The following is a 26,658-nucleotide window of genomic DNA, read 5'->3' on the forward strand; positions in this document are numbered from 1 at the left end:
GCTATATTTCTTGTTTGTTTTATTTCTTGTATGTTAGTTTTTATATAAGTTACGTGCAGAAAGAAGAGAAATGGTTTAATCCAAGAAGAGTTGTCTGATCATATCGGTACGGACTGTAAATGCGCACACAAAAAAACAGATTATACAATTAAAATGCTTAAACCCTTACTTTGTAGTTTGAGTTTACCGAAGTTACTGTTATTAACTGTACCACATGCGAGGTATCAAAATCGGTTACATATTTTCGCGTTGATATTGAAGATATTGAAACATATATTTTTTCGTGGGTCGCCCCTCATCTTTTATCATTGGATATTACTGCTTATATTAGGAACAAAATTCAAGTTAATTTTTTCGAGGTTGAGCTATTTTATCTCTTTTAAGCTAGAAAAACACCATCCCTTAAGATAGTTAATTACCATATTCTGGCCCGAGAGTATATTTTTAAAAGAGTACGAAGCTAAGAAACACATTTGAACTTTAAAGTGAAGTACGCCGGTTTTTAAATAACTGTTACTAGTCTTATTTTTTGTTAAAAAAGGGATTTAGAAATTCTGTTGTACCTAAACTTAACTAAAACTGTTTTTTTCTTAAAAAAAACAGCTGTTACTCTTGCATAAACGACAGTTTTTTTTCGTTTTTTTTAACAGTTCCTAAGGACTACCTAAGGATTATTCGTGCCCCATTAGCATAGATTCTTTAAGTCATAGTCTCTTTTAATGTACCTTATATCCGCAACATTGAGCTCTTAAAATTTATTGTTTAATTTAACTATATTAATGTATTAAATTTGTGTCCCTAAATTGAAAAATCCTTTTACATATTTTTGTCTACCTTTGTGTACCACCTTTAAAAGGAATATATCATAACATTTTACTATTTTTTTTTAACAGATAAATGTTGATACTTACTATTTTTAGAACCTTATATTCTTCTTCAAGTTTGTTTATCCGAGTTTCCAACGAAACAACATAGTCCTTTTTTTTTTTACGAGATAAAGTAGCAGATTCCCGGTTTCTTATCATACGTTGTTGTTTTTTGAATATCTTTTCATTGATTGTATGAGTATTGAATAATTCAAAATTAGGACCAAAATGTGAATGCGTGCTTTCTTTTTCCTCTATGTGGGCATGGGTTTCCTTCAACAATTGCATTACATTTACATTACTTTTCTTCATAACAATATTAGGAGTTTTAGTTCCTAAACTACCTTTAATTTTGGAAGACTTAATTTCGGTGTGTTGTATTTTTTGCATAAGGGCTTTATAGTCATTTGGAGGTAAAAATATAGTTTTCGGTTTAGGTTGCTCAATTGCTGGCAATACAGCTGGCGATATTTCAAATTGTTGGGGCTCCGAAGATGTATTATAAGTTATTGGCTTGCAATTGGAAGATGGATAATTCCCTGAAATATTGTATGTACTAAAATCCAGCTCTTGCGATGGTTTATGAAATGACTTTTCTATATCAGGTATGTTTGAATGAATACCATTTAAGTCTTTATTATTTCTCGCATATTCAATAGTTTTAAAAATTGATCCAAATTTATCTGCTTTAACAGAGATTTCCTCGAGTTTCCTTTTAAGTGAGACATACGATACATCGCTTTGTATTCCACTTGTTGAACTGCCACTTGAACTGCTACAGCTTCCTGTAGGAGATGGTGTATCGCGATCATGCATGTGACGTCCATTGTTTCCACTTTCTAATTGAAGTTTCTTGTCCTCGGAACCCAAATATTTATTTGATTCGTTTACATTTTCCGGATATTCATCAAAACACATAGAATAATTTTGTATTGAGCAAGGAAACGAAGAAATCGAAGGTAGTATATTTAAGCTACAATCTGATACGTCTCTTATTAAGTTTGACGAGAAATGCGGTCCTGAGAATATTGGTTCTTTTTGAAAGTCAGGTATCAAATCATTTAGGTCTAACGATATATCGACTGATGCGTTACAAATGTCATCCAAAACAGTATTATCGTATTCATTTTGAGGTGTCACCCTTAACAACGATAATTCGCCTGAAAAATACAATTTAATTATTATGAATAATTTTAAATTACATTATATATTAATAACAAGAAAGAAAGAGAACTTCGGCAAGCCGAAGTTCATATACCCTTGCAGTTATTGCAAGAATTAAATATTTTTGTAAACATTAAAGTTATGATTTACTTGCGTATATGTTTAAAAACATTAAAGCTATGATGATTTGCAGCTCAATTATTAGGTAGTTATTTTATATATTTTTATTATTTCTATGGGAGCTATATGATATAGTCGTCCGATTTTGATGAAATTTATGTTTCCTTCACTGCGTTGCAAACTTTTGACTAAAATTATAATACCCTCTTCAAGGATAGGAAAAGTTTCTTACAGATCCACAACTATAAAATATGTATATTTATTTATATTTATTAACAATAAATGTTGCTCATACCTTACAAAGCTTATAAAAGGTTTCCAGACTAATTTATATATTATTAAAATTAACTTTGTTCTTAACGATTTAGAAACTAATCGTCACGCCGATTTGGAATTAGCTGATTGTATCAATTACAAAGCTAACGTGTAAAAGGAAGGGTCTCCTACCCCTATAAAGTATATATATTCTTGATCAGGATCAATAGCCGAGTTGATCTAGCCATGTCCGTCACTCTGTCCGTCCGTATGATTTAACTTGCAGATTCTAATAATTCTTCAGCGCAAGTTTATCTCAAAAAGGGACCACGCCCACTCTAACGTCTGCAATTCGCGAAAATCTGTCATGTTATTTAAAGCGTGTTAAACCTCTATCGGTAGACACAAAACATTTAAAATCGAACTATTATTTTTTAACAAGTTATTGACTTATTAAGTCCTCTGGCGCTGCTCTGCAGGCAAAACAAAATCATATGCTCATTAGATAGGCCAGAGGTGATCGCTGATGTAGAGAGACAGAACGAATGAATTGTTAGCAGGGACTGGGGGTGCTGCACTCTCCTATCTTCTAGTGTTGGGATTGCAGTTCGACAGAAGGTGCCACTTAGACCACTATTGTTTTGTGGGGGAGCTCGACTACGGCGTTTCTTGTTTTCATATAGAATTGATCGTCTAAACTAACTGCAAATAAAGAAACATGGCCTGGGGTTTCAAAAAGTGTCTGAGTTTATACTGAAGTGTGTGTTACCTGCTTTATGTTACACAGTATTAACAGACGGTGTATTAATCTACGAAGCAGTTTACTGTTGAAAGTAGGTATATATTTCTAATTTCTGAGTACGGAATACTTTAAAAACCATAAATGTTAAAAAAAAATGTGATAAACTTGTATTTAATAATTTTCTCTATTAATTTATTTCCCAAATTGGTTATGTATAGTCGTCGGTTTGAAGGAGTGTTAGTTTTTTTCACTTTTTAAGGGATGTTTTTTTGAAGGCCTATAATAATTTTTTTGAATTATTAGTTTTTGCAGGAGAACTAAAATCAATTTGTTTATTAAAATGCAACAATACCGGGAGTATAACTCATGTGACTTCAATATGGTCATTTCCAGAAAAAGGCAACCAAGCCCCAAAAACTAAACGTTTAAGAGGGCATTCCTTACTGTTGCTCTAAAAAATATACTACATTGGAACAGAAGTAACACCAACAATTTTCTGAGCATAATTTGGTTACATTTTCGTTTAAGGTGCTTCTGTGGATGCTTTTGGATCAAACATAATGTCACGTAACTAATTTTTAGCCAAAGGATCAAATGTAAATAACTTAAATAATAATGTATTTAAAGCCCATTTTCAGCTTTACTTTTGTCATTTTTAAACGTCGCGTCCGACATAATTAAAAAAATTTTTTTTTTTCGTTTTACTGCCACAATAGTTACCGAGTACATTTGTGCTTTTATGCCTTAGTTGAAGGGTATTTAACATTTTTTCACAAGAAAATGTATAACTGGTTTTCCTTTTTTATTTTTTATTTTAAAGTGTGTTATATCTTTAAAAATTAAAAATAACTTAACTGCTCTGATCAAAAAATATAAAGACAATGAAATAGAAATATTTTCAATACCGTTGCAGGAAAAATGGAAAAATATTGTCTAGGTTTCAGGAACACGAAAAAATTCACTAGACATCTTGTAACAACAAATTTGAAATAAACGTAGTTCTTAAAGCATTCTCAATAAAAATTAATTTAATACTATTTTTATTGAGCAACAGAGTACAAAAAATGACTTATTTATTGAAGCGAGGTGTTCAAAATAATAGGCATTATACTTAAATACAATTAATCATTTACTCAACGACTTTTACCAACATCCAACCACGAACTCATATGGCTGCCGTAGAACAGGTCAAATATAATCTGACTGTTAACTTAAAATAAAGTGGATAATTGTTGAAAAATGACGCCAAACCTTACAGGAGGAATTTCTGTATAACAAAATATATATCTGCATCATTTCGGAAAGAAAAATTGTATTTTTTATTAAGGAGCAATACGCTGCGTCCTAAATATATATTCATTAAAAAAACTTCTGAACAATTTTCCATAAAAACTTGCTAAGATGAATGCTAACACCCTCAAAGTATACTGAAAAAAGGATGTGCAAAAACTCCCTCCAGATTCGCAGACTATGTAGTTTAATATGTTTTGTAAAATGCTGTTCCATTTTTGACGGGTATGAAATTCATTTATTATTGTTTAATTTCAAGAACATACTGGATATATTTAGGGTTGAATTTTTAAACGGTGAAAAACTCCCATACCATTTTTAGATAATAATAAAAATGAAAGCAACTTCGGCAAGACAAAGCTATTGCATAAATTAAATATTTTTAAAATATCTAAATCTAAGACATTTTAAACATATGCGTACATAACATTAAAGCTATGATGATTTTCACCTTAATAATTCAAACATTCGTGTGGCTGCTATATGACAAAGTTTTGCGATTTTATTATAATTAAATGCTTAAATCAAACTTTTATACCATTACAATGTCTAAAAGCATTAAACAAAAAATTAAAAATTAGTGAAGTTACAAATTTATTTTTTATTATTCCGATTGTTTTTATGGGAGCTATATGATATGGATGTCCGATTTTGATCAAATTTTAACCGTAATTCCAAAATAACAAACCATCACTAAATATCGAAAAACTTAAAAATAAACTATAAAACGTCAAAGTTATAATTTTTTTCACTATTTTTCCCGGTTTTTCCTACGGTTTAAATTTAATCAATATCGGACGACTATATCATATAGCTCCCATAGGAACAATCGGAAAAAATATGAAAAAAAAATATATAACTTAGCTGTTTTTTAATTTTTTTCTTAGTTCTTCGACATATAGTATTATTTAATTATTTCAGAATTACGGTTTAAATTTCATCAAAATCGGACGACTATATCATATAGCTCCCATAAGAACAATCGGAAAAATAAATGAAAAAATGTCTTCGACATATAGTAATGGTTAAATATTTCAGAATTACGGTTTAAATTTCATCAAAATCGGACGCCTACAACATAAAGATACCATTGAAACAATAAAAATATTTTCAAAAAATATTACTTTTTTTTTATTTTTATATTTGTTTTTTTTTTTTATTATTTTTGACTTATTATTTATTATGACAGTTCAGAATTACGCTTTTAATTTTATTAAAATCGGAAAACGATATTATATAGCTGCCATAGAAACTATCGAATAATTAAGCTGCAAATCATCATAGCTTCAATGTTTTTAAACATATACGCAAGGAAATCATAATTTAAATGTTTTCAAGAAAAATTATTTTTGCCATAGCTGCAAGGGTATGTGAACTTCGGCTTGCCGAAGTTTGCTTCCTTTCCTGTATATATATATTATTGAACTACAAAATACAAATTTTTTATGTCAGAAAATAACATATCAACGATCTGGTTGATTGTCATTTTTTGCGGCTGTCAACTTTCTGGCTAGGCTTCTTAGCCGAAACGGAAAATGTAAATTTTTTATTAATCAGGAAACTTTTATCATGGGCATAGTAGAGGGGTTTTGAGAATTTAGAAAAATTGGGGATGTAGAAGTGGATTTTGAAAAAGTGTAATTTTTACCTGTGTTTTTCGAAATCAAAAAAAGTTAGACAACTCACGCAATTGAGAAAATCTCTTAAATAATTCGCTCGCAATTTTGACGGCCGGATAAAAAAATGTGGTTTCAAGAAAACGACCCTTAAAGTTTTGGTACATACGCAGCCGCGGCATGAAGTGCAGTGGTTCTGGGGCCTTTTTCTTTGAAAATATTTGGAGTAAACTTATGAAACTTCGGGACTATATTTTTGAATAGTTTTCCAGTCTCAGTTAAGTCTCAGTTAAGTCTCAGTTAAGTCTCAGTTAAGTCTCAGTTAAGTCTACTGAGCTATTTTTCTTACTTATCTTCACATAGTACCTTCTTTTCTCCACACAGGCCCTGAACCTATTCGGCAATTAAGTTAGAAAGAAATGACTCTCGTGCATCGATAATCAGTCGTGTTCGCAACATATAAATTGCCGCAAAACGTGGGCCTTTATTGGATCTGTACCCTGAAGGACTTTTTTAAATCTTTTTTATTAATAAAAATGACAGCCGAATCTCCGGATAACTCCAAAAAAACCTTTTTCTTCCCAGAATTATATGCCCACCAAAACCCTTTATGAATTGTTCAAATAAAGTTTATGATTTTATATTCACGGAATTGGTGGACTTTTCCGAATTAGTCGAACCAGACCGCTTATATTTTTATAAAACATAAGGTGTTAATTATAAATTATTTAGCTTGTTTTGGTCCGGGAGAGCCGCTGATGGTGGGGCTAGATGAGGGCCGCCGATGAGCAGATGATCAGGTGTCCGGGCTTTGCCGTCGTTCGGGTCGCTGCTTGGAGCTCCGAGGGGCCTGGAGTTGAGCACGGTCTCCACGATGGAGAGGAGAGTTCCGAGCTCCTCCGCGGTCAAGAGAAACAGGTGGTTTGCTGACTTCACACCTGCCTCCCATAGTCCATATGAACGCAAACTCGCATCCTTCACGCGACGACTCACGAACCTTTGAAATGCCAACAAATACGCATCAGTGGTTAGGTCAGACACTAATTCTAAGTGGGCCGCTTCGGTCGCAAAACAGACGAACAAGCCCACGTACGACTTGTACGGTGGCTTACCATGGTACGTACCATGATACGTTGTGCTGAAGGGACCACAAAAATCAACGCCACTGATATTGAACGGGCGGAGAGCTCGAAGTCTATCTGCAGGCAAGTTGCCCATAATTTGCGTCAACAGTTGCGGCTTGCAGCGAAAGCAGCGCATGCACGACCGAACTATTCGTCGGCAGACTTCTTGAGTATTAACTACACATATTTTCTCGCGCAGACGACTTACGAGAGCTCGTGGGCCAGTGTGACAGTTCGTAGCGTGCAGGTATGACACATAGGATCTGACGAACTGTGAGTTTTTAGACAGCAACAACGGGCATTCGGCTTTGTACGGGATAGGAGCATTCAATAACCGACCCCCAAATTGTAGCAATGTCGAGGAGCACCAATCTAATTTTTTTCCTGAATAAAAGGGTTTAGCTTTTGAATATTCGTTGCTACCGGTTTATTTTATGTCGTCCCTGAAGCAAAATCCAGTTCTCTTGGCGAAATACTTTTTTCAAAGGGCTTCGACACCTTTCTGCACCTTTGAATAAAACGAAAAGCCCACACGAGCACTCTCAGAAGCTTCAGGTGCGCCGAAAAGGACTCTATTTTCTAAAGCATATAATTTGGCTCTGGGCTGACTACGAGAACTAGTGCCGAATTGCGCTCCATCGACATTACATCAGCCGGTAGTTCGAAATGTCTAATTACAGCCCAATTATTTTCTGAGTCTAGCAAGAACGAAGGCCCACCGAACCAAATGGACGTTGTTAGCTCCTCTGCGTAATATCCTCGGGTATACTATGTCTGCTGGTTTGACTTTCGTGTCTCCCAATTGCTTTCTCCGACCACTCCTGAATTTCTTAAAATCCGGTTCGAAACAAACCCCGACAACAACGGAGTCTGTTCCCAGGAAAACATTCTCGATAGGACAATTTAGAAATGGTCTTACACGGTTATAGAGATCTGCTAAAAGGTGAGCTGCAAACAGCTCAAGGCGAGGCAAAATTTTCGTCTTGAGGGGAGCTACTTTCGATTTGGCGGTCAATAAAGACACTTTCAAACCTTCAGCAGATTGTGTATGAACGTAGATACACGCTCCAGACGCTCGCAAGAAAGCGTCAGCGAAACCATGTATTTGAATCGGGACTTGTGGATCTGTGTGGACAAATCGCGATACCTTAATTTTCGGCAGCTGCATAAACGTTGCTTTAAACGTCTCCCACGATGTAAGCAACTGCATCGGTAGCGACTCCTCCTAATCTTATTTTCGAAGCCACAGTTCCTGCAACAACATCTTTGCCTTTGTGACCAAAGGACACAGACAAAATATTTCGGTTTGTCGCGCGATGATCCAGCAAAGAGCCATCCAACCGAAATTGTAAGTAATCTTTAACCGCTTACCAAACAACGCCAAAGGTTTTAGTCACGTCTGAGTCTGCCATAAGTGGCATTACAGCGTTAGATGCTGATAACTCTGGGCAATTAGAAAACCACTCTGCCAATTCAATAGCTGCTTCTCGCAAGACCTGAGAAACTTCGTCTCGAAGACTTTGCAGGTCCTCAACGCATCCGGCGCCAGTCAACAAATCGTCAACATGAAAATCCTTCTGAATAACCTTTGGGGCTTTTGGATGAGTTGCTTGTGCAATCTCTCCTAGCCGCATTAAACACCGAATCGCCAAAAAGGGTGCTCGCGAAGTTCCACATGTAACTGTGTTTCTCGTCCCCATATTATGAGCTGCAAGTTTCGGTCAGCTTCGTCCACCATCACTTGGCGATACGTCTTTTTGACGTCAGCCGCAAGGGCAAACGTATGCGTTGTAAACCGAAGCTCCTCTTGTATAGATGGGCCTTCCATCACGGTGCACGATGCCGAAGAACGCATTGGTGCGGAAGGAAATAGTGCGGAGTATTTGGAATTTTTTCATTGGTGGAGGATATGTTATCCATTGAAACAGACGCCTCCATGAATTCAAGATAAATATTCTTCAGCGAAGGGTCCTTGTACAACTTTCTTTCTAGCGACACAAACCAAACGAACCAAAAATCTACCGGACGACAATCTTTGAGTATTTTTCTAAAAATGTTGTTGACAGAATTGTTGCTCAGGAGTATGGACTTTAGCCTTGGGCGGCAAGTCCTCCACAGACCAAAATTTCTGCAGGGTTGTGTCAATTGACTCCAACGCTTCCTCCTGGCAGCTGAGATGTACCATTTTTTCAGTCTTTACTTTATGTTCAGAGGCACATTTCCCTGACACTGTCTTTTGTAAGGTGGCAAGTTCCGGGCCCTGCTTTATCTGGCCAACCGATTAAAGTTCAAAGAACGTATCTACGCCGATAAGCATATCTCTTTTTTGGGGCTTGAAGAAGAATTGATCTGGTGTTCACCGTTTGATCCGGATGATAACCAGAAAAACGTAAACAAAGATGGTTGACCTGTTGACTTTGCTTACGTTTTGACGAGCCACAGCTGTTCAGATCAGCTGAAATCGGAAGGTGGATGTGCTCTGTGGAAATCGGAGTTTCACATTTGTTGAAAATTCCAACCGCTTTTAACGGATGGACTGTGTGGAAAGAGGGCATTAGAATTCCCACTATCTACCGATTTTTACACGAATAAAAAGTTGAAAGATGGGCCAAAACAAAATAAACAAAACGCCAACGATTAACTTTCCACTTTTAGCACTCTATACCAGGTCGGCCGATTCGACAATTGCAACTTCCGTTTTTAAATCCATATTCCAGCGGGAGCAGGCAAACGGCGACGAGGAAATGGCTTGGGCAACACTAAAAGGAACGTCAGAAAAGTTATAATATATATACTTTATATACTTTTTGTATTAATTTACAAAACGCGAAACTTGTGTGATTGCGGTAGGAACGGCGGATTTAATTGCGAAAGTAACTTGTGTAAAACTTAGCGGTAATTGCGACGACGAAAGGGAGTGGTTTCGATGAAGTTTAAATGATCACTAAAATTAATGTTCCAACAATTTGTCTCAGAACCTATCTTATGCTAAGTTGGCGAGAGACGGGGCGAATTCGCAAGAGCGAACGAACCAAAGCTCTCGCCCTACAACTAGTAACTTCAATTTAATTCAAATAACAGCGCCAAGTGCGCAAACAAGTATATTGTGTATAAATAAGTAAAAAATAAAAAAAGGAAGCTTCAAAATTTTTTGAAAATAGTGACCAAACCCAGGTCAATTTTTAAAAATCTTATACATAACTGTCATCTTAAAAGGCATTTTAGCACAATTTGTAACAATACCGTAACCGAAGTTCTGGGGCTAAAATCCGTTAGGGCAACCAACGCCTCTGGCGCAATTCTCCGCACTATATTCAATACCCGGAGTAACCTTCGCTATAATTCTAGATCATCGAACGCAAGATCAATACCTATGGACGTTGTGATGCTGCCAGCTTTAAAAAGATGAATGTAGTATTCAATTTTATCGCACAATATAATATATTTAGGTCAGACGCCGTGACCATATATCTGGACACACAAAAAAATATACAATTTGGATTTTAAATCTGTAAGTAATCGCATAACTTTGACAACGCTCCACAAAATTAGGAAACCGTAGTACCTGTTTTCTGAGTTAATCTTTAGTGCATCTCAAAGAACTAATAATCTTATTGTAAGCCGGACTAAGTTGTCCGGTTCTACTAATCACTTTTTTGTTATTTTTGCTCGTTTTTGGGAAGAAACCACCATCTAATTTATCCACAGTCTGCTGAGATACATTTCTTACATATCTTCTTATAGAAAGTCCTTTTTTGCTCTTTTACTCTATCTACATATTAGTTACGTGCCGACTTCGACCGTGAGTCAGAAGACCCACCTTAGCCCTGAACCTAGTCGGCAAGTTATTGTAGTAAGACAGAGAGGACTCTTGTGCGTAGATAAAAAGTCGTGTTTGTTAGAAACTTGAAAGTCGATCGGAGATAAATTTACGAAGTTATGGCTATTTTTATATCTTTTCACTAGTACTAGTGTCTAGTGCTAATAAAATTTAAGGGTTTTGCCCAAAACTCACGTTTTGAAAGTCTGTTTATCATAACTAAAAACTACTGTTCCGATCGTTTTGAAATTTTTAAAACTTTTTCTTTACATAAGCGACGAGGTAACGTCGTTTTTCGAATTTGTTAGTGTTATTTTTTTAGTAAAATGAGACCTCGATGGTCAAAATCGGTAAAAATCGAGTAAAACTATTTAAGGGGGTCTTCTACTCTCGAGGCGAGAAATTGAGTGGTTACTTAGGGAATTAATTACAAAAGTTATACTTCATAAATTTGAAAAGTTTTTTTTTACTATTTAAAGACACATGTTTTGAATTGTAAATTTTGTTTTTGAACTTGAAAAAAAATTTGTCCAGAACCTTGGATTGTCCTTTTCATAATACTTGTAAAATCGGCAGTGGTCCCGCTTCAGTCAAGTTTTGGCGAGCGGGTTGATATGAAATCAAAAAATTGGTATTTAGACTCGTAGTTACGTCGACAAATTCTTCCGAGGCATTTTTTTTTATTTTACAATTTGCAAAAATTATGCAAAAAAAAAAATCATATTTGTTGTTGTTTCGTCTTGTAAAATGTTATTTCCAATTTTTCTCGAGTAACGAATAGAGGAGAATACAATTGTTAGACATTAGACGCAATACACAACATTTAAGAAGCAATGCAAACATTTTTAATTGGTAATTCGCCAGATTAATCGATTTAAAATTACTTTAATAACTGAAAACTTTGCAGATTTGTTCAACCTTACCTGATTAACAAAGAGCTATTTATTTTCTAATCGAGAAAGTAAGACCCGACCCAGGACATCTTTGGATTGCTCATGTCACCCAGCTTGCAACAGTTCTTTCGTTTTCTAGCAACCCCTACCAACTGGCGGTGGCAACGGATCACGATGTGAATATAGGAAGAATCACATTTACCAAAATACTACACAAAATGGTGGGATCATTGGAAAACCTATGCTCCGAGAACATTTCCTACTTTCCCTACTCGCGTTCGTATGTGGCACGCATTTTCAAATAAAAAATCCGGTTATATTTGAATCGAAAAGGCTATTTTTGCATTTATGCAATATACGTTTGTTTTACTTACTTTTTTATTTTAAATTTGTTGCGCGGATCAGTTGTTTAGGTACCGTACCAGTATTGTGAAATTTTCAAAGTAGTGTTGAGGATCAGAGTTGCCAAAGGCGATTAAAAATGCCTAAACACAACATACTTCGCACAATTAGTACGTGTAATTAAGCTGCAATATGAACAGAAACACTTTATGATTTAACTTCAAAGAGTTACGTTTCCTTCCATATTTAAACGAATACAAAAGTAAAATAACCCCCAAGTATCATGACCCTTGCATTATACCTACCAAATTCGTTCGGAAACTAGAACTGGGGCGGCGGATTTTTAGCACTGATGTAGGCTAGAACCGAAACTATTCCAAGGCGCAATCACAAAATAATTAAAAAAAAAAAAACAAATATGTCATTATTAGAGTTGGGGTGTACCTAGTTACTTGTGCCTAGGTACGGTCTAGGTAAAAATTTATGATACCTTACCTAGGTAAAAGAATGTGAGAATACCTTTTACCTTACCTCGGTACATTTTATATTTGTCTTAAAAACTTGCTATTTAAAGTTTTAATATACTGAAACATAATTTGTTTTGTTTTGTTTTCAAATTAGCTTGATTCCACATAATGTAATTTTGCATTATTTTCGCCAATACGCTAATAAAAATAGGAGCATTTTACTGCAACTTCAAAATATGCAAGATATAAGATGTTTCTTTTTACTTGTTTCTACAATCAGACTTAATTGCCAGAGCGTATACACAATATTATAATTAATGTACAACTTCGTGAAAACTGGTTTTTATTAACCACATTTGTAAAGCAATAATGATCTTAAAATGTGCTTGCGGGATTAAATCCGCCAGGCAATTGCTTTGCGGAAAGATTCCGTGAGTTTTTTCGGAAGTTAACAAAATCTAACAGAGGAAAATTCGATTCCGTGGGGATTTTTCGGAAGTCGAAACTAGAACACTTCTGGGAAATTCGAATCCGTGCAAATCTTTCGGTAGTGAAAACTAGAACAGGGCTGATATATTTTTTTTTCATTTAATTTTCAGATTGTTCCTATGGAGGTTATATGATGAATTGTTTTAAAATGGTACATTTAATGAACTTACATTTTTGTATTTTTCCGATTGTTTCTTTGAAAGCTAAATGAAAGCTTTTGTTCTTCTCTTTGTTTTCAATACCGGAGACAAATGGGGCTTTGAAAATTTTTTTGACTGTAATTAATTATTTTTAAAACGCTGATTACATACAGCCCCCTTCAGTATCGAAATTCCCTTCCCTTGCGGCCTGTTCGAAACCAAAAGCAAAACAAATTTAAAGGGCTTCGTCCAGCGAAGTTCGAAACAAAGAAGGCAAACCAAATTCTGCCGCTCTGCCACTGCCGATGTTTTGTTCAAATTAAGGCCCAAAATGAGTTAAAGATTGTTGGTGGGAAGAGGGAGAACAATATAAGTGCGAATAAAATTAATTATTATATAGACTGAATTCCCTTTTTTAAAAGTGCTGGCGAATTTGTAAGAATGTTTTCTTCATTTTTATTGATTAAATGTAATTACATTTTGGAAGTTATTAAAAAGTTGCTTTAGACAATAAAATTTTTTTTTATTTTTACGTTTCATTTGTTTATTGAATTTTATTTAGCAGAGACTTGCAATAAGTATTCAAATCTTAAACTATACTGTTGTATAATTGTTAAATGGTTAATGGCCCTAAGTTGGGCAGGAGTGGACGGTCGTTGCGCTGTAACCGAGAGTGGTTACTGAGCCGCCTGAGCTGCTTGGCTAGTTGGTTTGGATGTATTGATAGTCTAGCTTCGTACTTTGAGACTTTACTATCAATTTCTTTTTAACGGGTTTTATGTCCAGGTCCCTGTGGATATTTGCGTTGCGAATATACCAGGGGGCCCCAGTTATTGTTCGCAGTATCTTCGACTGTATACGTTGGATGATTAATGTTGCTACTGCTTGCGTTTCCCCAGAGTTTATGCATTTTTGTTCGTTGACTTGTATGCTCCAATCTGCTAGCCATTTTTCCACGGCCCCAGGTGGTTTTTTAAATACGCTGATGCTGTTTTTGGACATTTTGAACGACTGGTTATTGCTGTGTCATCAGCAAAGGTGGATAGAGTTGTCTAACTGCTTGTGGGAATGTCAGCCGTGTAAAGGACATACAAGATCGGTCCGATCACACTTCCTTGGGGTATTTCAGCTTCGATTTTGTGGTTAGCGGAGAAGAAATGTTTGCATCTGACAGTAAATACCCTGTCTATAAGATAAGATTCAAGTAATTTGTGGATGTTTTGTGGTAGGACAGTCTTGATTTTATGAACCAGACCGTCAATCCAAACGCGGTCGAAAACCTGAGATACGTCTAGGAATAAGGCACTGCAGTATTCCCTGCATTCAAACGCTGTGCGTATTTCAGCTGTTATGCGATTTACCTGTTCGGTAGTTTCGTACTTTTCCCTGAAGCCGAACTGATGTAGGAGAATCGCTCTGTCGTTTTGGAGGTGTGTTCTGAGGTGGCACAAAAGCAGTTTTTCAAATAGCTTTGATAGGCACGGAAGGAGGCTAATAGGCCTGTAGGACAAAGGTTGGGATTTGTCTGTGCCTGGTTTTGGTATCATTGTAATAAGAGACTTTTTCCATTTAAGAATTGAGTTGAATATGGTGGTTATGCTTTTGATTCAATTACCATTTTAGGCGAAATTAAGGCGAGCTAATTAGATCGCAGATTGTGAGTCTACAGATTAATAGTTCAGTTCAAACTCCGAATAGGAGGATGACCGATAATCAAGGACGACCAGCGGAACCTAATTCTGCGGGAACTGTGTATCAGGATATTCGTCTGAATACTCAGCGTGTCGATAGGTCAGTTTCTTCGATTCAGCCAGATAAGGTGCCAAATATTAAGTTTAATGGATCCAACGAAGGTGTACAGGCTGAGGAATTTCTTTATCGAGTACAAGCATTAGACAGAATTGATATGCAGATCGTCAACTGTGTGATAATTTGCATTTATTTTTCGTCGGCAAGGCTAGTGAATGGTACTGGAGATTTCACCGGACGTATCATCAACTCAATTGAATAGAATGAAGAGAGTTCCGTAATAAGTTTAAAGAGAGTTATAACGATATGGATATTTGCGAATCAATAAATAGCAGATGTCAAGAACCATTTGAGGAATATCAATTTCAAGTGGAAAAGCTTGTTGCTAGTTTAAGTAACCCAATCTCAGAAGAATCCTTGGTTAGACTTCTTATACGGCATTCTAAGCCTTTTCTTCAGTATGAAGTTATGCATTTACGCATAAATACTTTAGCTAGTCTTAGAGAAGAAATCGGGACTCACGAGCAGTTTTGCAAGCAAGTTAGAGCTCAACCAGCGAAGAGTAGTCTTCAACAACGCTCGTTTGTCTCTCAGATAGAATAAGATTTTGGCGATAGCGAATCGGCTGAAATAGCAGCGCTACGCAAGCAATTTAAATGTTGGAATTGTGAGCAACTTGCACATCGTTTTGATGATTATCTTGAAGTTCGCACTATCTTCTGCTATGGATGTGGGGCAAAGAACACATACAAGCCCAAATGCAAAAGTGCAACCCTTCGGAAAACCATCTGATGGATGCGCCGGTCAAAAACCACGCGTCGCATCCGAGGCAGTAAAATCCGATAGTGGTAACCGGACAGAACATTACCAATTATCGTCGAATACCTACAACCATATCATGTTAGAGTAGCGAAATATGCAGCAGCAAGAAAACGAATCTTTGGAGACGTTAGATCTTGTAATTTTATTAGGAAGGTTCGAGGAAGCCGAAAGAAGCTAATCTCCGCAATTTTTATGAACTCTGACAATCGACTTTATACTGATATAAGCATTGCTAGTCATCAATATTTAGCTCTATTGGACTCAGGTGCGTCCATAAGTTGCATCGGTGGTGCAGCAGCTTAAGAATTAGGTCAACATCCAAAAGTGAGTAAGTTTTCAGGCAGAATTCGAACAGAAAACAACGCCGAATGTTACAGGAAAACTCAAAGTTGAAATCAGTTATCGCGAGCTTACCAACCCGGTAGAGTTTTTTATAATCCCAGACCTCAAACAAGATGATTATCTTGGAATTGATTTTTGGCGTGACTTTGGTTTACTCAGCAAGATAGTCGATGACAAACGAGCAGTCTTGGAGTTAGACGTAGGCCGAGAAGACGACATTGTGGAAATGCCAAATGTGCATTTACTGTCAGCAGGACAGAAAGAAAAACTAGATGCAGTTATAACTAAGTTACCATCTAACGAAAAAGATGGTCTTGGTCGAACTCATTTAATGGAGCATTGTATCGATTTAGCTGACGCGAAACCAGTTAAGCAACGCCACTGGCCAATCTCGCCAGCCAAAGATAACTCACAGTGCCCTTTTTCAGTTAACGTTTACTCCTCGGCGAGATGTTGCTCTGGCTAAGTTAACTGTGGTTGTGGGGGCCAGAATTTATAGGAAAATAAATTTAAATGAATTTAGCGAAATATGATTTGCCTTACAAATTCGTATATTCCTCAAGTCCCACGTAGTGTTTATCGCTGACATGATCGCATAATTTCTCTCTTTCTCATATACCAGTAGCGTGCGTAGGTGTAGTTCAACAAAGACGCCAAAAGGAGACTGATCCAGCAAATCTATATGGCCTAAGAACTTCTACAACTAGCCCGTCGATCGGTTACGACTTCTGAACGCAGCGAGCCACGTGCGGCGAAGTGATTATCAACATCATATCAGCACATATGTGTGGCCGTCTTCAAAACGAATGTCTTCAAATGTGACGAGCAGTCAAGTTTTTTTTTGCTTTAGTAAATATAGTTTAAGTTTTATAAGTTTAGTTTATAAGTTTATTTAGAATTCGTTTAATACGATATAATCATGTTATAAGCCCCAGCCGTTCAAATCACACATATGTCAGCCCACTGTGAAAACCAATTTTTCTAATGACTTTACATAAAGTAGGTTGCTGCAGCATCTTCAACAAGAACATTATATTGCATTTTCTGCCTATAATATATTGGGAATTTGATTGTGTCGTTTAATCAGCTAGGTTTGAACTTATATATATATATATAACAATATATATATATACATTTCATCATGGACCGCTACACACTTGAACAGCGATTGCAAATTGTGCAAATTTTTTATCACAATAATCGTTCTGTTGCTGCTACTTTAAGAGCATTACGGTCATTTTACGATCCATTTAACAAGCCAGCCCGTTCGACAATCGACCGTCTAGTGGCAAAATTTGAGTACGTTTTCGCTACATAATGTTCCGGTGCCCGTGAGAGCAAGAAGTGCTCTAAGTGATGAAAACATCGCAGCCGCCAGCGCTTCAGTTCAGAAGACGCGAATGTGTCGCTCACACGACGTTCGCAACAATTTCTGTGACGTCATTGTGGCGAATTTTGCGTAAGGATCTTGGCTTATTTTTAGTTTATTTTCTTTGGGGTTACGTGAAGTCATTGGTCTATGCCAATAAGCCGGAGTCGTTGCAAGAGCTCAGAGCCCATAATGAACGCGAAATTGCTGGAATTTCGACCGATTTATGCGAAAAAGTAATTGAAAATTGGGTCTAACGATTGGATTTCGTAAAACGTGCACGCGGTGGTCATGCGAAAGAAATCGAGTTTCATAATTAAATGTATATGTTCAAATTCGATAATAAAAAAAAAAGTTAGTTGAAAAGTCAAACCGATTGTGTTTTATTCAAAAAAAAAAGATTGAAACGCTCCTATTGCAAAACCCTTTATATAATTTACCTTGTATTTTAATCCGCTATTGAGTAATGATATTGTTAAGAAAATTATCCCGTTAATAACTGATCGTTAATAAGCTAAAGCTTATAGAATGAATACGCTGCGATGCGGCGTATGTTTGATAATGTTTTTCTTTTTTTTTTTACGTTTTATTTGTTTATTGAATCTTCTCTATGAAAGACTTACAATAAGTATTCAAATCTTAACCTTTACTGTTGGGCAGGAGTGGGCTTTTATATCCAGGTCCCTATGGATATTTGCGTGCGAATATACCGGGGGGACCCAGTTATTGTTCGCAGTATCTTCGACTGTTTTCGTTGGATGATCTCTATGTTGCTACTGCTTGCGTTTCCCCAGAATTCAGACCCGTACATCCAGGTTGGCTTTAAACAAGAGTTGTAAGTAAGTACTTTGAGTTTCAGTGGTGAGCGGGAATTGTTGAGCCAGTGGAAACTGTTGACCTTGAGTTTTAGGGAAATCTTCTTCGCTTCAATGTGCTTTCTCCAGGTAAGCCGCCTGTCTAAGTAGATGCCCAGGTATATGACTTCGTCGACTTGGGGGATTTGTTTGTTGTTTAGGGCCAGTGGAGGGCAGGTTGCCCGATTGAGTGTAAACGTAATATGTTTGCATTTTGTTCGTTGACTCGGATGCGCCAATCTGCTAGCCCTTTTTCTACGGCCCCATGTGGTTTTTTAAATACGCTGTTGCTGTTTTTGGACATTTAGAACGACTGGTTATAGCTGTGTCATCAGCAAAGATGGATAGAGTTGTCTGACTGTTTGTGGGAATGTCAGTCGTGTATATGACATACAAGATCGGTCCGAGCACACTTCCTTGGGGTACTCCAGCTTCGATTTTGTGGTTGGCCAAGAAGAAATTGGTTTGTCTACGGATGAGGTTGGAAGACAATTTTTAAGTAAGATGCGAATAGGTTGGCCTTATCCTCGTCACTACGGGCCCACCCACCTGTTGGTGATCGAATTGGTAAATCGGGTTCTATTGGTGGTTGAATGTTTGGGTGCGCTCTCCAGAGTGGAAATTTGTTGCTGGTGGGCGAAAGTTGCGCTATATAGGCACGTTGAGTCTGATTCTTTTCAGTTAGTAAAGCTTTAGACAACTTCCGACAAACTTTTTTAAACCTTTGTTTAGTGGCTGGGGAGCGGTGTGCCTGCCAGTCTCGGCGAAGTCGCCGCTGTTCTTGAAGGAGCGACTGGATCTGTGTAGTTGTACGTGTAGTTTTTGGGGGGGATGAGGCTGAAAGTTCGGGTGTAGAGTGTTTGACAGCAGAGGACATTACATTCGTTATATGTTTGAGTGAGTCTTCAATATCAGCTTCACAGAAGATTTTAGGTTCGATTTCAAATTGTGAGCTTATATATTTTTTATAATTTAGCCAGTTTGTTGTATTGGATGTCAGACATTGTGGTCGTTCTACAAACTGTGGATGTTCAGATAGACAGAGTAAAACAGGCGAGTGGTCAGATGACAGTTCCGCCAGGGTTTCAACATGTATCAGCCTGGACGGCACTCTCCTAGTTACAGCAAAATCGATAATGTCTGGCCAGTATGTGGGAGTACCTGGTGAAACAAAATGTAGCTTATTACCGGGTTTGATAATAGCGTTGTATAATTGGCGTCCTTTGGTGTTAATTAGACGAGAGCCCCAGTAGTGATGTTTCGTATTATAGTCACCGGCAGCTATACAACAGCAGCTATAAAAGCCTCAAAATTCATTCTCTGAAATATTAAATCGTGGGGGATTATACACAGCCGATAGGGTGACTGGACCGCTGGTTATGTTGATTCGTAGGGAATGGCCTGTATGTGGTTGTAGGCAAACGCCTCCAGAGGGTGATACCTAATGCGCTGTTTGATAAGGATTCGGGTGTCTCCGTGAGCTTTGCCGTGAGGGTGGTTGCTCGCATAGAAGATATGGGCAGTGAGATATAAATGGTGTTATTGGTTAGGTGCGTTTCTGAGAGGAGCATGATATCGATGTCCTGCCTGTTTAAGAACTGTAGAAGTTCAAGTCTGTGCTGCGAAGCACCGTTAGCGTTCCAAAAGCGTATTATTAAGGGATCCATTTAAGTTGACTTTTGTTTGATTAGAAGTTCTATAAGGTTGTTCTGGTTTCGCACTAGTTCATGGAGGGTACCTTGCATTGAAAGCATGCTGTTCGTGAGTGTAGCTAAAGTAGCTTCGATGCTGTATCGAAGTGCAGCCGCAAACGTAACCCCAGGAGTGGTTTGCGAAGGAATGTATTGTTGGCGCCTCTGGTTGAGCCGACTCTTGATCTCTTTATAGACGAGGCATCCCCTCTAATTAGCAGTGTGGTTTCCACCACAGTTGCTACATTTTCTCAGTGCTGGGTCGTTTCGTTTATGCGGCGCCTCTACGTTTATTCTTCGATGGAGTAGGTATTGCAGTTTGTATATGGGGTGCGCTGCGTTTTTCTTCAGAGTAGTCGCGTCTGGTTTGAGTTCAATCTTGAAGATTGGCTGATTAATTTTTGCCCTGCTGGTTATGTTCATTACGTTTTTAACGTCAAAACCATTTTCTTTAAGTCCTTCAGCTATATCTGCCGCCGGGACGGTTGACTCGATACCCTTTATTACAACTTGAAGTCCTTTGCTAGTTTTGAGTTGGTAGGTGTAATAATTAACACGCTCACTGTCCATGAAGTTTGTTGCAGAGCGGTAGTTGGTTTCATTGGTGATCTGGAGCTTGGTTTCCAATTTTTGGCTACATAGGTGTACATAGGTGGTGGCTTTACAATTTTATTGGCTGAATGCTTGAGTTATAATGAAATTGAATTTATTGAGTGTTCACGCCATGTATGCGTTTGTATTGTCTGGCAGGGTAGATTTACAGGTCTCCATCCGCTGTCCCTACACTCTTCCGCTTCAACTCTCCATCATAGTCTCTGGTCCGCTCTGGAGCGCTCTAGATAAGTTAAGCTTACGTTAGTTCCTATTTACAAGTTCTAATAAACACCCGCACGTCGCGCAAAAACCCCAAAGTTCTCGAGTCTTTTATTTTCGCATTACTACGTGGGAATCGGTTTCATCATTCTATTCAGACCTAAAGAACCCGCCACCCTTACCCTAATATTTGATCCAAACGAGTCAGATTTACTGCAGCAGTTTTGGTGGATTGAACCGCTTCAGATAATTTATATCCAATATATTAGTCAGAAATACAGTCAGATTTTTGGAAGTTCTTTTCGTTTGGCTTTCTGTATGATTTTGTCAAAATCCAAGTCCCATATTTTCGTTCATTCGGAGATATACCCCAGCCACAATAAAAAATAACGAACTCAATTTTTCCTCCAAAATTGTTGTTTACTTAAATCCCGCTGCGTGCGTATGTATATAATTCCATACGTATTCCAAAACTGTCCATTACTGAAAAAACTACTCCGATAAAATTAAATACCTGCCGGCTAAAACAATTGTTATTTAATTGACCATTTCAATAGCAAATAATAACAATAACAATAACAAACCAACTCCGTACGGAGTATACTAAATATATTCGATATTTTCTGAAAAATTTCAACTAACAAGTATAGATAGCTGTTGAAAACAAAATCCCAGCGTGCAGACACCCACCCCACCACAGTTGTTTCGTTCTGTCTCTCGACTGCAGCGATTACCGGCAGAACACCGACAGTGGCAGTGGGGCAGCAGAGGCGTGGCTGAGCGGCGGCGGAGGACTTCATAACCTTCAATATTCCTAAAATAACAGCTTGATTTTAAAAATTTCACGCTAGCAGTTCTGTAATTCTCTCCCTCTCTCTCACAACTGCTAGCAGCGGCAGATTGGCCGATCGGTGGCTGAGCAGCTGCAGAGAGCGGCCGAATGGTCGCAAATAAGAATTTTCCGTCGTCAGCACAAAAGTTTTTGAAAACTCATTATTAAACATTACTCAACCTTGTAACCATTCCTAAATATCAATTTACATGTACGTTAACTATGGTCAGCCAGACCAGAGTCGTTGACCATAGTCAAATTGACAACAACGCTCCGGCCAAATTGCTGACCTAGCAATGGGCCGGATGCTCATGCGCACACGGCAGACACTGCATATTTGCGTGGCCGCTGTGAGCTTTGTTAGCTAGAAGTTTATTCCTTAACTTCAGTCTTGCTTCGAATTCATATGAATAAAGAGCTATGCTCAAGAGCACTACTCAGGCCATCGCTTTTTTATTACTTTGAAATACGCCTGCTGAGCTAATTAATTAATTCGACAGCCAACCGGCTACGGATGTGAATATAAAAAATGTATATACTACTGTGAGCAAAAAGTAAGGTGAATTTTGGTGATTCTACCATGTCGCAGAAAAGTGTTTATAAGTCGTACAAAGACTTAAAAGAGAGAACGTGTTGATGACTTGGAGTGCTCCGGACGACCATCGACGTCAACAGATGACCAACACGTCAATGAAGTAAAGGAATTAGTACACAAAAATCGTCCGTTGACTTTTTGAGACCTTACTAATATAATAAGAATATCAGAAGGATCTGTAAAAACCACATTGAAAGACTATTTGGACTATTCTGACAAGCTCAAATGCATTATTATTCCAAAAACTGAGTGATTTTTTTTTGAAGGGAATGAAATTGAGTAAGAATAAATAAAAAAAATTTCATTTTACAATGAAATCAACCTTACTTTTAACCCACAATAGTAACAACTATACTGTGCTTGCGCATATCATAAATATATATAGAAAAAAAGGCAAGCAACCTCAATACAGATGTGAATATGCAAGCACGGGAAAGTTAGTTGCTTGACGGGTTAATGAAATTAAATAGCACAGGAAAAGAAATAGTAGCTTTGTGAAAGGTGCAGGTTTATCCGTACAATATATTATTTATACTACTCTATTGAGTCTGCCTCGGGCATAAAATGTTGATTATAAGTATTTTTTAAATATTCGAAAAATCGAAAAAAATGTATTAAAAACAAATTTTTGTTTTCAAGTCGACGCCATTTTGTTATTTTTATTTTTTTTTTTTAAGTGGTCAGCCCGATGGTGACATCTTTACTAATTAAGAATTTGTTTGTTTCTTTTTTCTGATCTGTACAAGGTCTGAAATCATATCAACCAGGACATAGCGATTTTTTGAAGACCCTACTCCATAGGCCTGTACCTCGGCGAATAAACGTTTTTTTTTAAATTTTTATTTTTTTTATTCCTAAAATGTCAATAAAACCATATAAAAAACTGTATATTAAAAATGTTTCTATTTCTCTTTTATCTAACTTGAAAAAATGCTTCAAATTCAGGCTTCTAGAGCAGTATACCCCCGTTGAGTCAGTAAATACTGTCAAAGTAAGAAAATTCTGTCCTATACTGAGTTGAAGTTTAATTGTGTAATATGTTCCTCCAACGAACTTGATACTTTTTAGAGTATCCCTTAACTTACAAAAGCTAAACGGTAGCGAACAACCGCCTCTACTCGCATGTAAAAAATTTGTATGAAAACATTTTTCTTCGTATTATTAAAAGCCTTTTCACCACGTCAAATTTCTTGGAAATAGATGTGACACACGGAATATGATGAAAAAATTAATTGCAAATTTAAGAAATGACAGTCAAGCTATTAAGGGGCCTTACCTGTTTTACCTCCGAAAAAAATAGACAATTTTTAGATATTTTCTAAGGAAAGTACTAGATTGAATGTTTTGAAACTTTTTGCACAAAAAGTATTCCAAATGGACAATATTGAAACCGTTCGGTCAATTTTAGTCGACTTATGATGTCAGCAGTTTTTAAAAATGTCGTTTTGAGTTCGACGCGGGTAAAGTTTCAGGTGCAGCGGTACATACCTGCGAGCTGTCTACCTTTAGAACGCTGTCCAATGTTTCGCGACATTTTTTATTGTGTAACCCCATGTAATTGAAATTATAACATTTTTTTGCACTTTTAATAAATCTCCGCATTAAAAAAAAGTTCCCTGCGTGCACGATTGACCAGTCTTTGGAAAATGCCGCCAAAGTTGATTTTACTCCTTTTCTCCAATATTTAATGAATATAAAAAATATTTAATTGAAGGAATTTTAATATCTTTTGGAATCTAGTTTCCTGTATGTTTTAATTTCGATTTAATGAGTATTCATAAGAATATTTAATGGAATTTCTTATAACATAAAAAGCTATTTTTTCGTTACTTCTCTACTATCTTTTTTTCAATCTTAAAAGTCGGTAATAAATATTGTTAAAAGAGGTCCAAAAAAGAACCTCGGATTAGGTTGACTAAGATGCGTAGCGCTCATACAACCGAAAGGTAACCAAAATTTTCAGAGTGGATTTTCGATGTGGACCCACGATTTTTATAGTGTAAGTGTAAGTCTTTTTTTTAAAAAAGGCTCCTGCAAATCAGTCTTAATATCATGTCTTGTCGGCTGCCTCCTAAGTGGAATCGTAGTGAAGTGGTCAAAGTACACGTCTATTAGGCAGGACGGCGCGGGTTCAAATCTAGCTCCACATAAGTTTTTCAAAACTATTTTGTTGTATTAACTTTTTATAAGTTTTTTTCTTTTAATTTTTTTTTGCCTTTGTAATTTTTTGTTACTATAAATTATTTTGTTAGATTTATATATTTGTATTTGATGATCAGCTAAAAAAGCAAAATGTAAAAAATATAATAAAACGGGTATGCCAACCAAATTTCTTAGTAAAAATTACTAATATATTATAAAATTACGATACAGTCAGTTCGAAAAAAACAAGAGCAACTATTATATTTTATGCCTACTCCAAATAAAAAAGTAAACTAAATAAAGCATTCAAGCAGAAATCGAACTCGGGCCGTTCTAGCTCATAACCTAACAATCTTAGGCATTTTCTTGCTCTTTTTCATTACACAGGGTTTAATATACTCTTTGTACCCATTGTAACTAGGTACGTACAAAGTACATGTAATTAGCTTCTCTCCAACACTGATTTAAATTACTAAGTGAGTAAAAAGCAAAAAGGACTTTTAGGATTTTTCTCTTTCGCCATTTTTGTATCGGATGTTCAAAAACCAGCTGTTAGTCATATTATTCTTGCACCTGAAGGCTCTTAAAAAATGTAGCTTAGTCAAACGTTTTACACTAAATTACTTACAGTTATAATGTCAACTTATTAACTTTATTTTGGGTTTTTTCTTTGTAGCAAAAAAGGCTGCAGAAGATATCCGGCAGCCACAAATAAGTTATTTTAAATTATATTTATATATGTATGTATTTAATAAATAGAAGGATCTTACTGTACAAATAATCATCTACGTCCATATTGTTGCAGCTTTGCGAATATAAGAGTCCAAACTTATTGTTGACTCTTCGAAGGATAAAATTCTGCAATGGACAAGTTATATTAATTTTATATCATCGATGTCGACGAAAGCAAAAAACAATAGCGATGGAAGAGGTATGAGCAACATTTTACTACTAAACTATCGATAGATGATTTCTATGATAGCATTTTCATATTAAATAGCCTATTTCCACAGAGATCATTCCACCATCCGTTGAAAGGATGGTCCATAAGATTTTGTCATTCCAAAAACTTCCCAGTTTTGCCCACATTCCACACAGTCCATCCGTTGAAAACGGTTGGAACTTTCAACAAAGTGAAACTCCGTTTTCCACAGAGCACATCCACCTACCAAAGATGGTTGACCTGTTGACTTTGTTTACGTTTTGACGAGCAACAGCTGTTCAGATCAGCTGAAATCGGAAAGTGGAAGGTTGATGTGCTCTGTGGAAATCGGAGTTTCACATATGTTGAAAATTCCAACCGTTTCCAACGGATGGTCTGTGTGGAACGAGGGCATTAGTGTGAAAAATGTGTCGATAAGTAATTTTCAAATTTTCGGGATCCATGTGCATTAGGGTCCTTATTAAGACAAATTTATTTAATTTATTAAGACAAAAGTTTATGATCTATTTGAAGCAAACATTTTATGTTAAGTGACATTTTTGCGTAAAGCTCATTTTAAACGAGATATCGCCCAAAATAAGTTTTTTTTTTACCGGCATTTTAAACGAGGGCCAAAGTAATTGTTCCGATACGGCCACATCCCCTAGATTGGGATGAGCAAACTTGCTTAACGTTCATCGAAACATTATCATTTTCGTTAATGCTATTGAATAATTGAATATAATAATCGGTTTCATGAATGCCATCGACAAACGATATATATCTGCAGGCAAAACATACAACGCGTATTTCAATTAGATCTTGTTTTGCTTATAGGTTATAGGTTGATAAAGTTAATATTATAGGATTTAATTAATTTAATTTAATTTTATTAATTATTTTAGCCTAGCGCTTCAAGCATATGCTTATTGTTAAGGCACTGGTCACTATACTATATAAAATTAAATATAAACATTATTGACTTAAGTCTAACACCTATAAACTATATTATTTTAAAGAATTTTTTAATATTTTAATGTACATGTTTATTTTTCTAATAATTCTAATTGTTTTAAGTTCAAGTGGTAGACTGTACCATAATCGAATTGCGTTGACGTAAAACTGCCTCTTCCTAGATACATTGGTTCGTGGCTGGTCACAATTTTATAGAAGTATTTTATTGTTTTATCTATAATCCA

General features: G+C 36.5%; 1 protein-coding gene across 1 annotated transcript; it reads right to left on the minus strand.

The window, feature by feature from the left end:
- Nucleotides 1-830: 830 nt before the first annotated feature.
- On the minus strand, nucleotides 831-25,483 carry LOC128256360 (uncharacterized). Its single transcript, XM_052986659.1, has 3 exons — nucleotides 25,308-25,483; nucleotides 908-2,026; nucleotides 831-847 (listed from the first exon to the last, which is right to left on the minus strand). Exons 1-3 carry the CDS (start codon nucleotides 25,330-25,332, stop codon nucleotides 831-833), a joined length of 1,161 nt encoding a protein of 386 aa, XP_052842619.1. The 5' UTR covers nucleotides 25,333-25,483.
- Nucleotides 25,484-26,658: the final 1,175 nt, after the last annotated feature.

Source organism: Drosophila gunungcola, assembly GCF_025200985.1.
Source record: "Drosophila gunungcola strain Sukarami chromosome 2R unlocalized genomic scaffold, Dgunungcola_SK_2 000015F, whole genome shotgun sequence".
NCBI lineage: Eukaryota > Metazoa > Arthropoda > Insecta > Diptera > Drosophilidae > Drosophila > Drosophila gunungcola.

Bases quoted from the DNA above. Each gene is read 5' to 3' on its own strand.
- LOC128256360 (XM_052986659.1), bottom strand. From the start codon at position 25,332: ATGGACGTAGATGATTATTTGTACA. The intron at 2,027-25,307 runs GTAAGATCCTTC...TGTATTTTTCAG, and splicing joins CGTAGATGATTATTTGTACA to GCGAATTATCGTTGTTAAGG.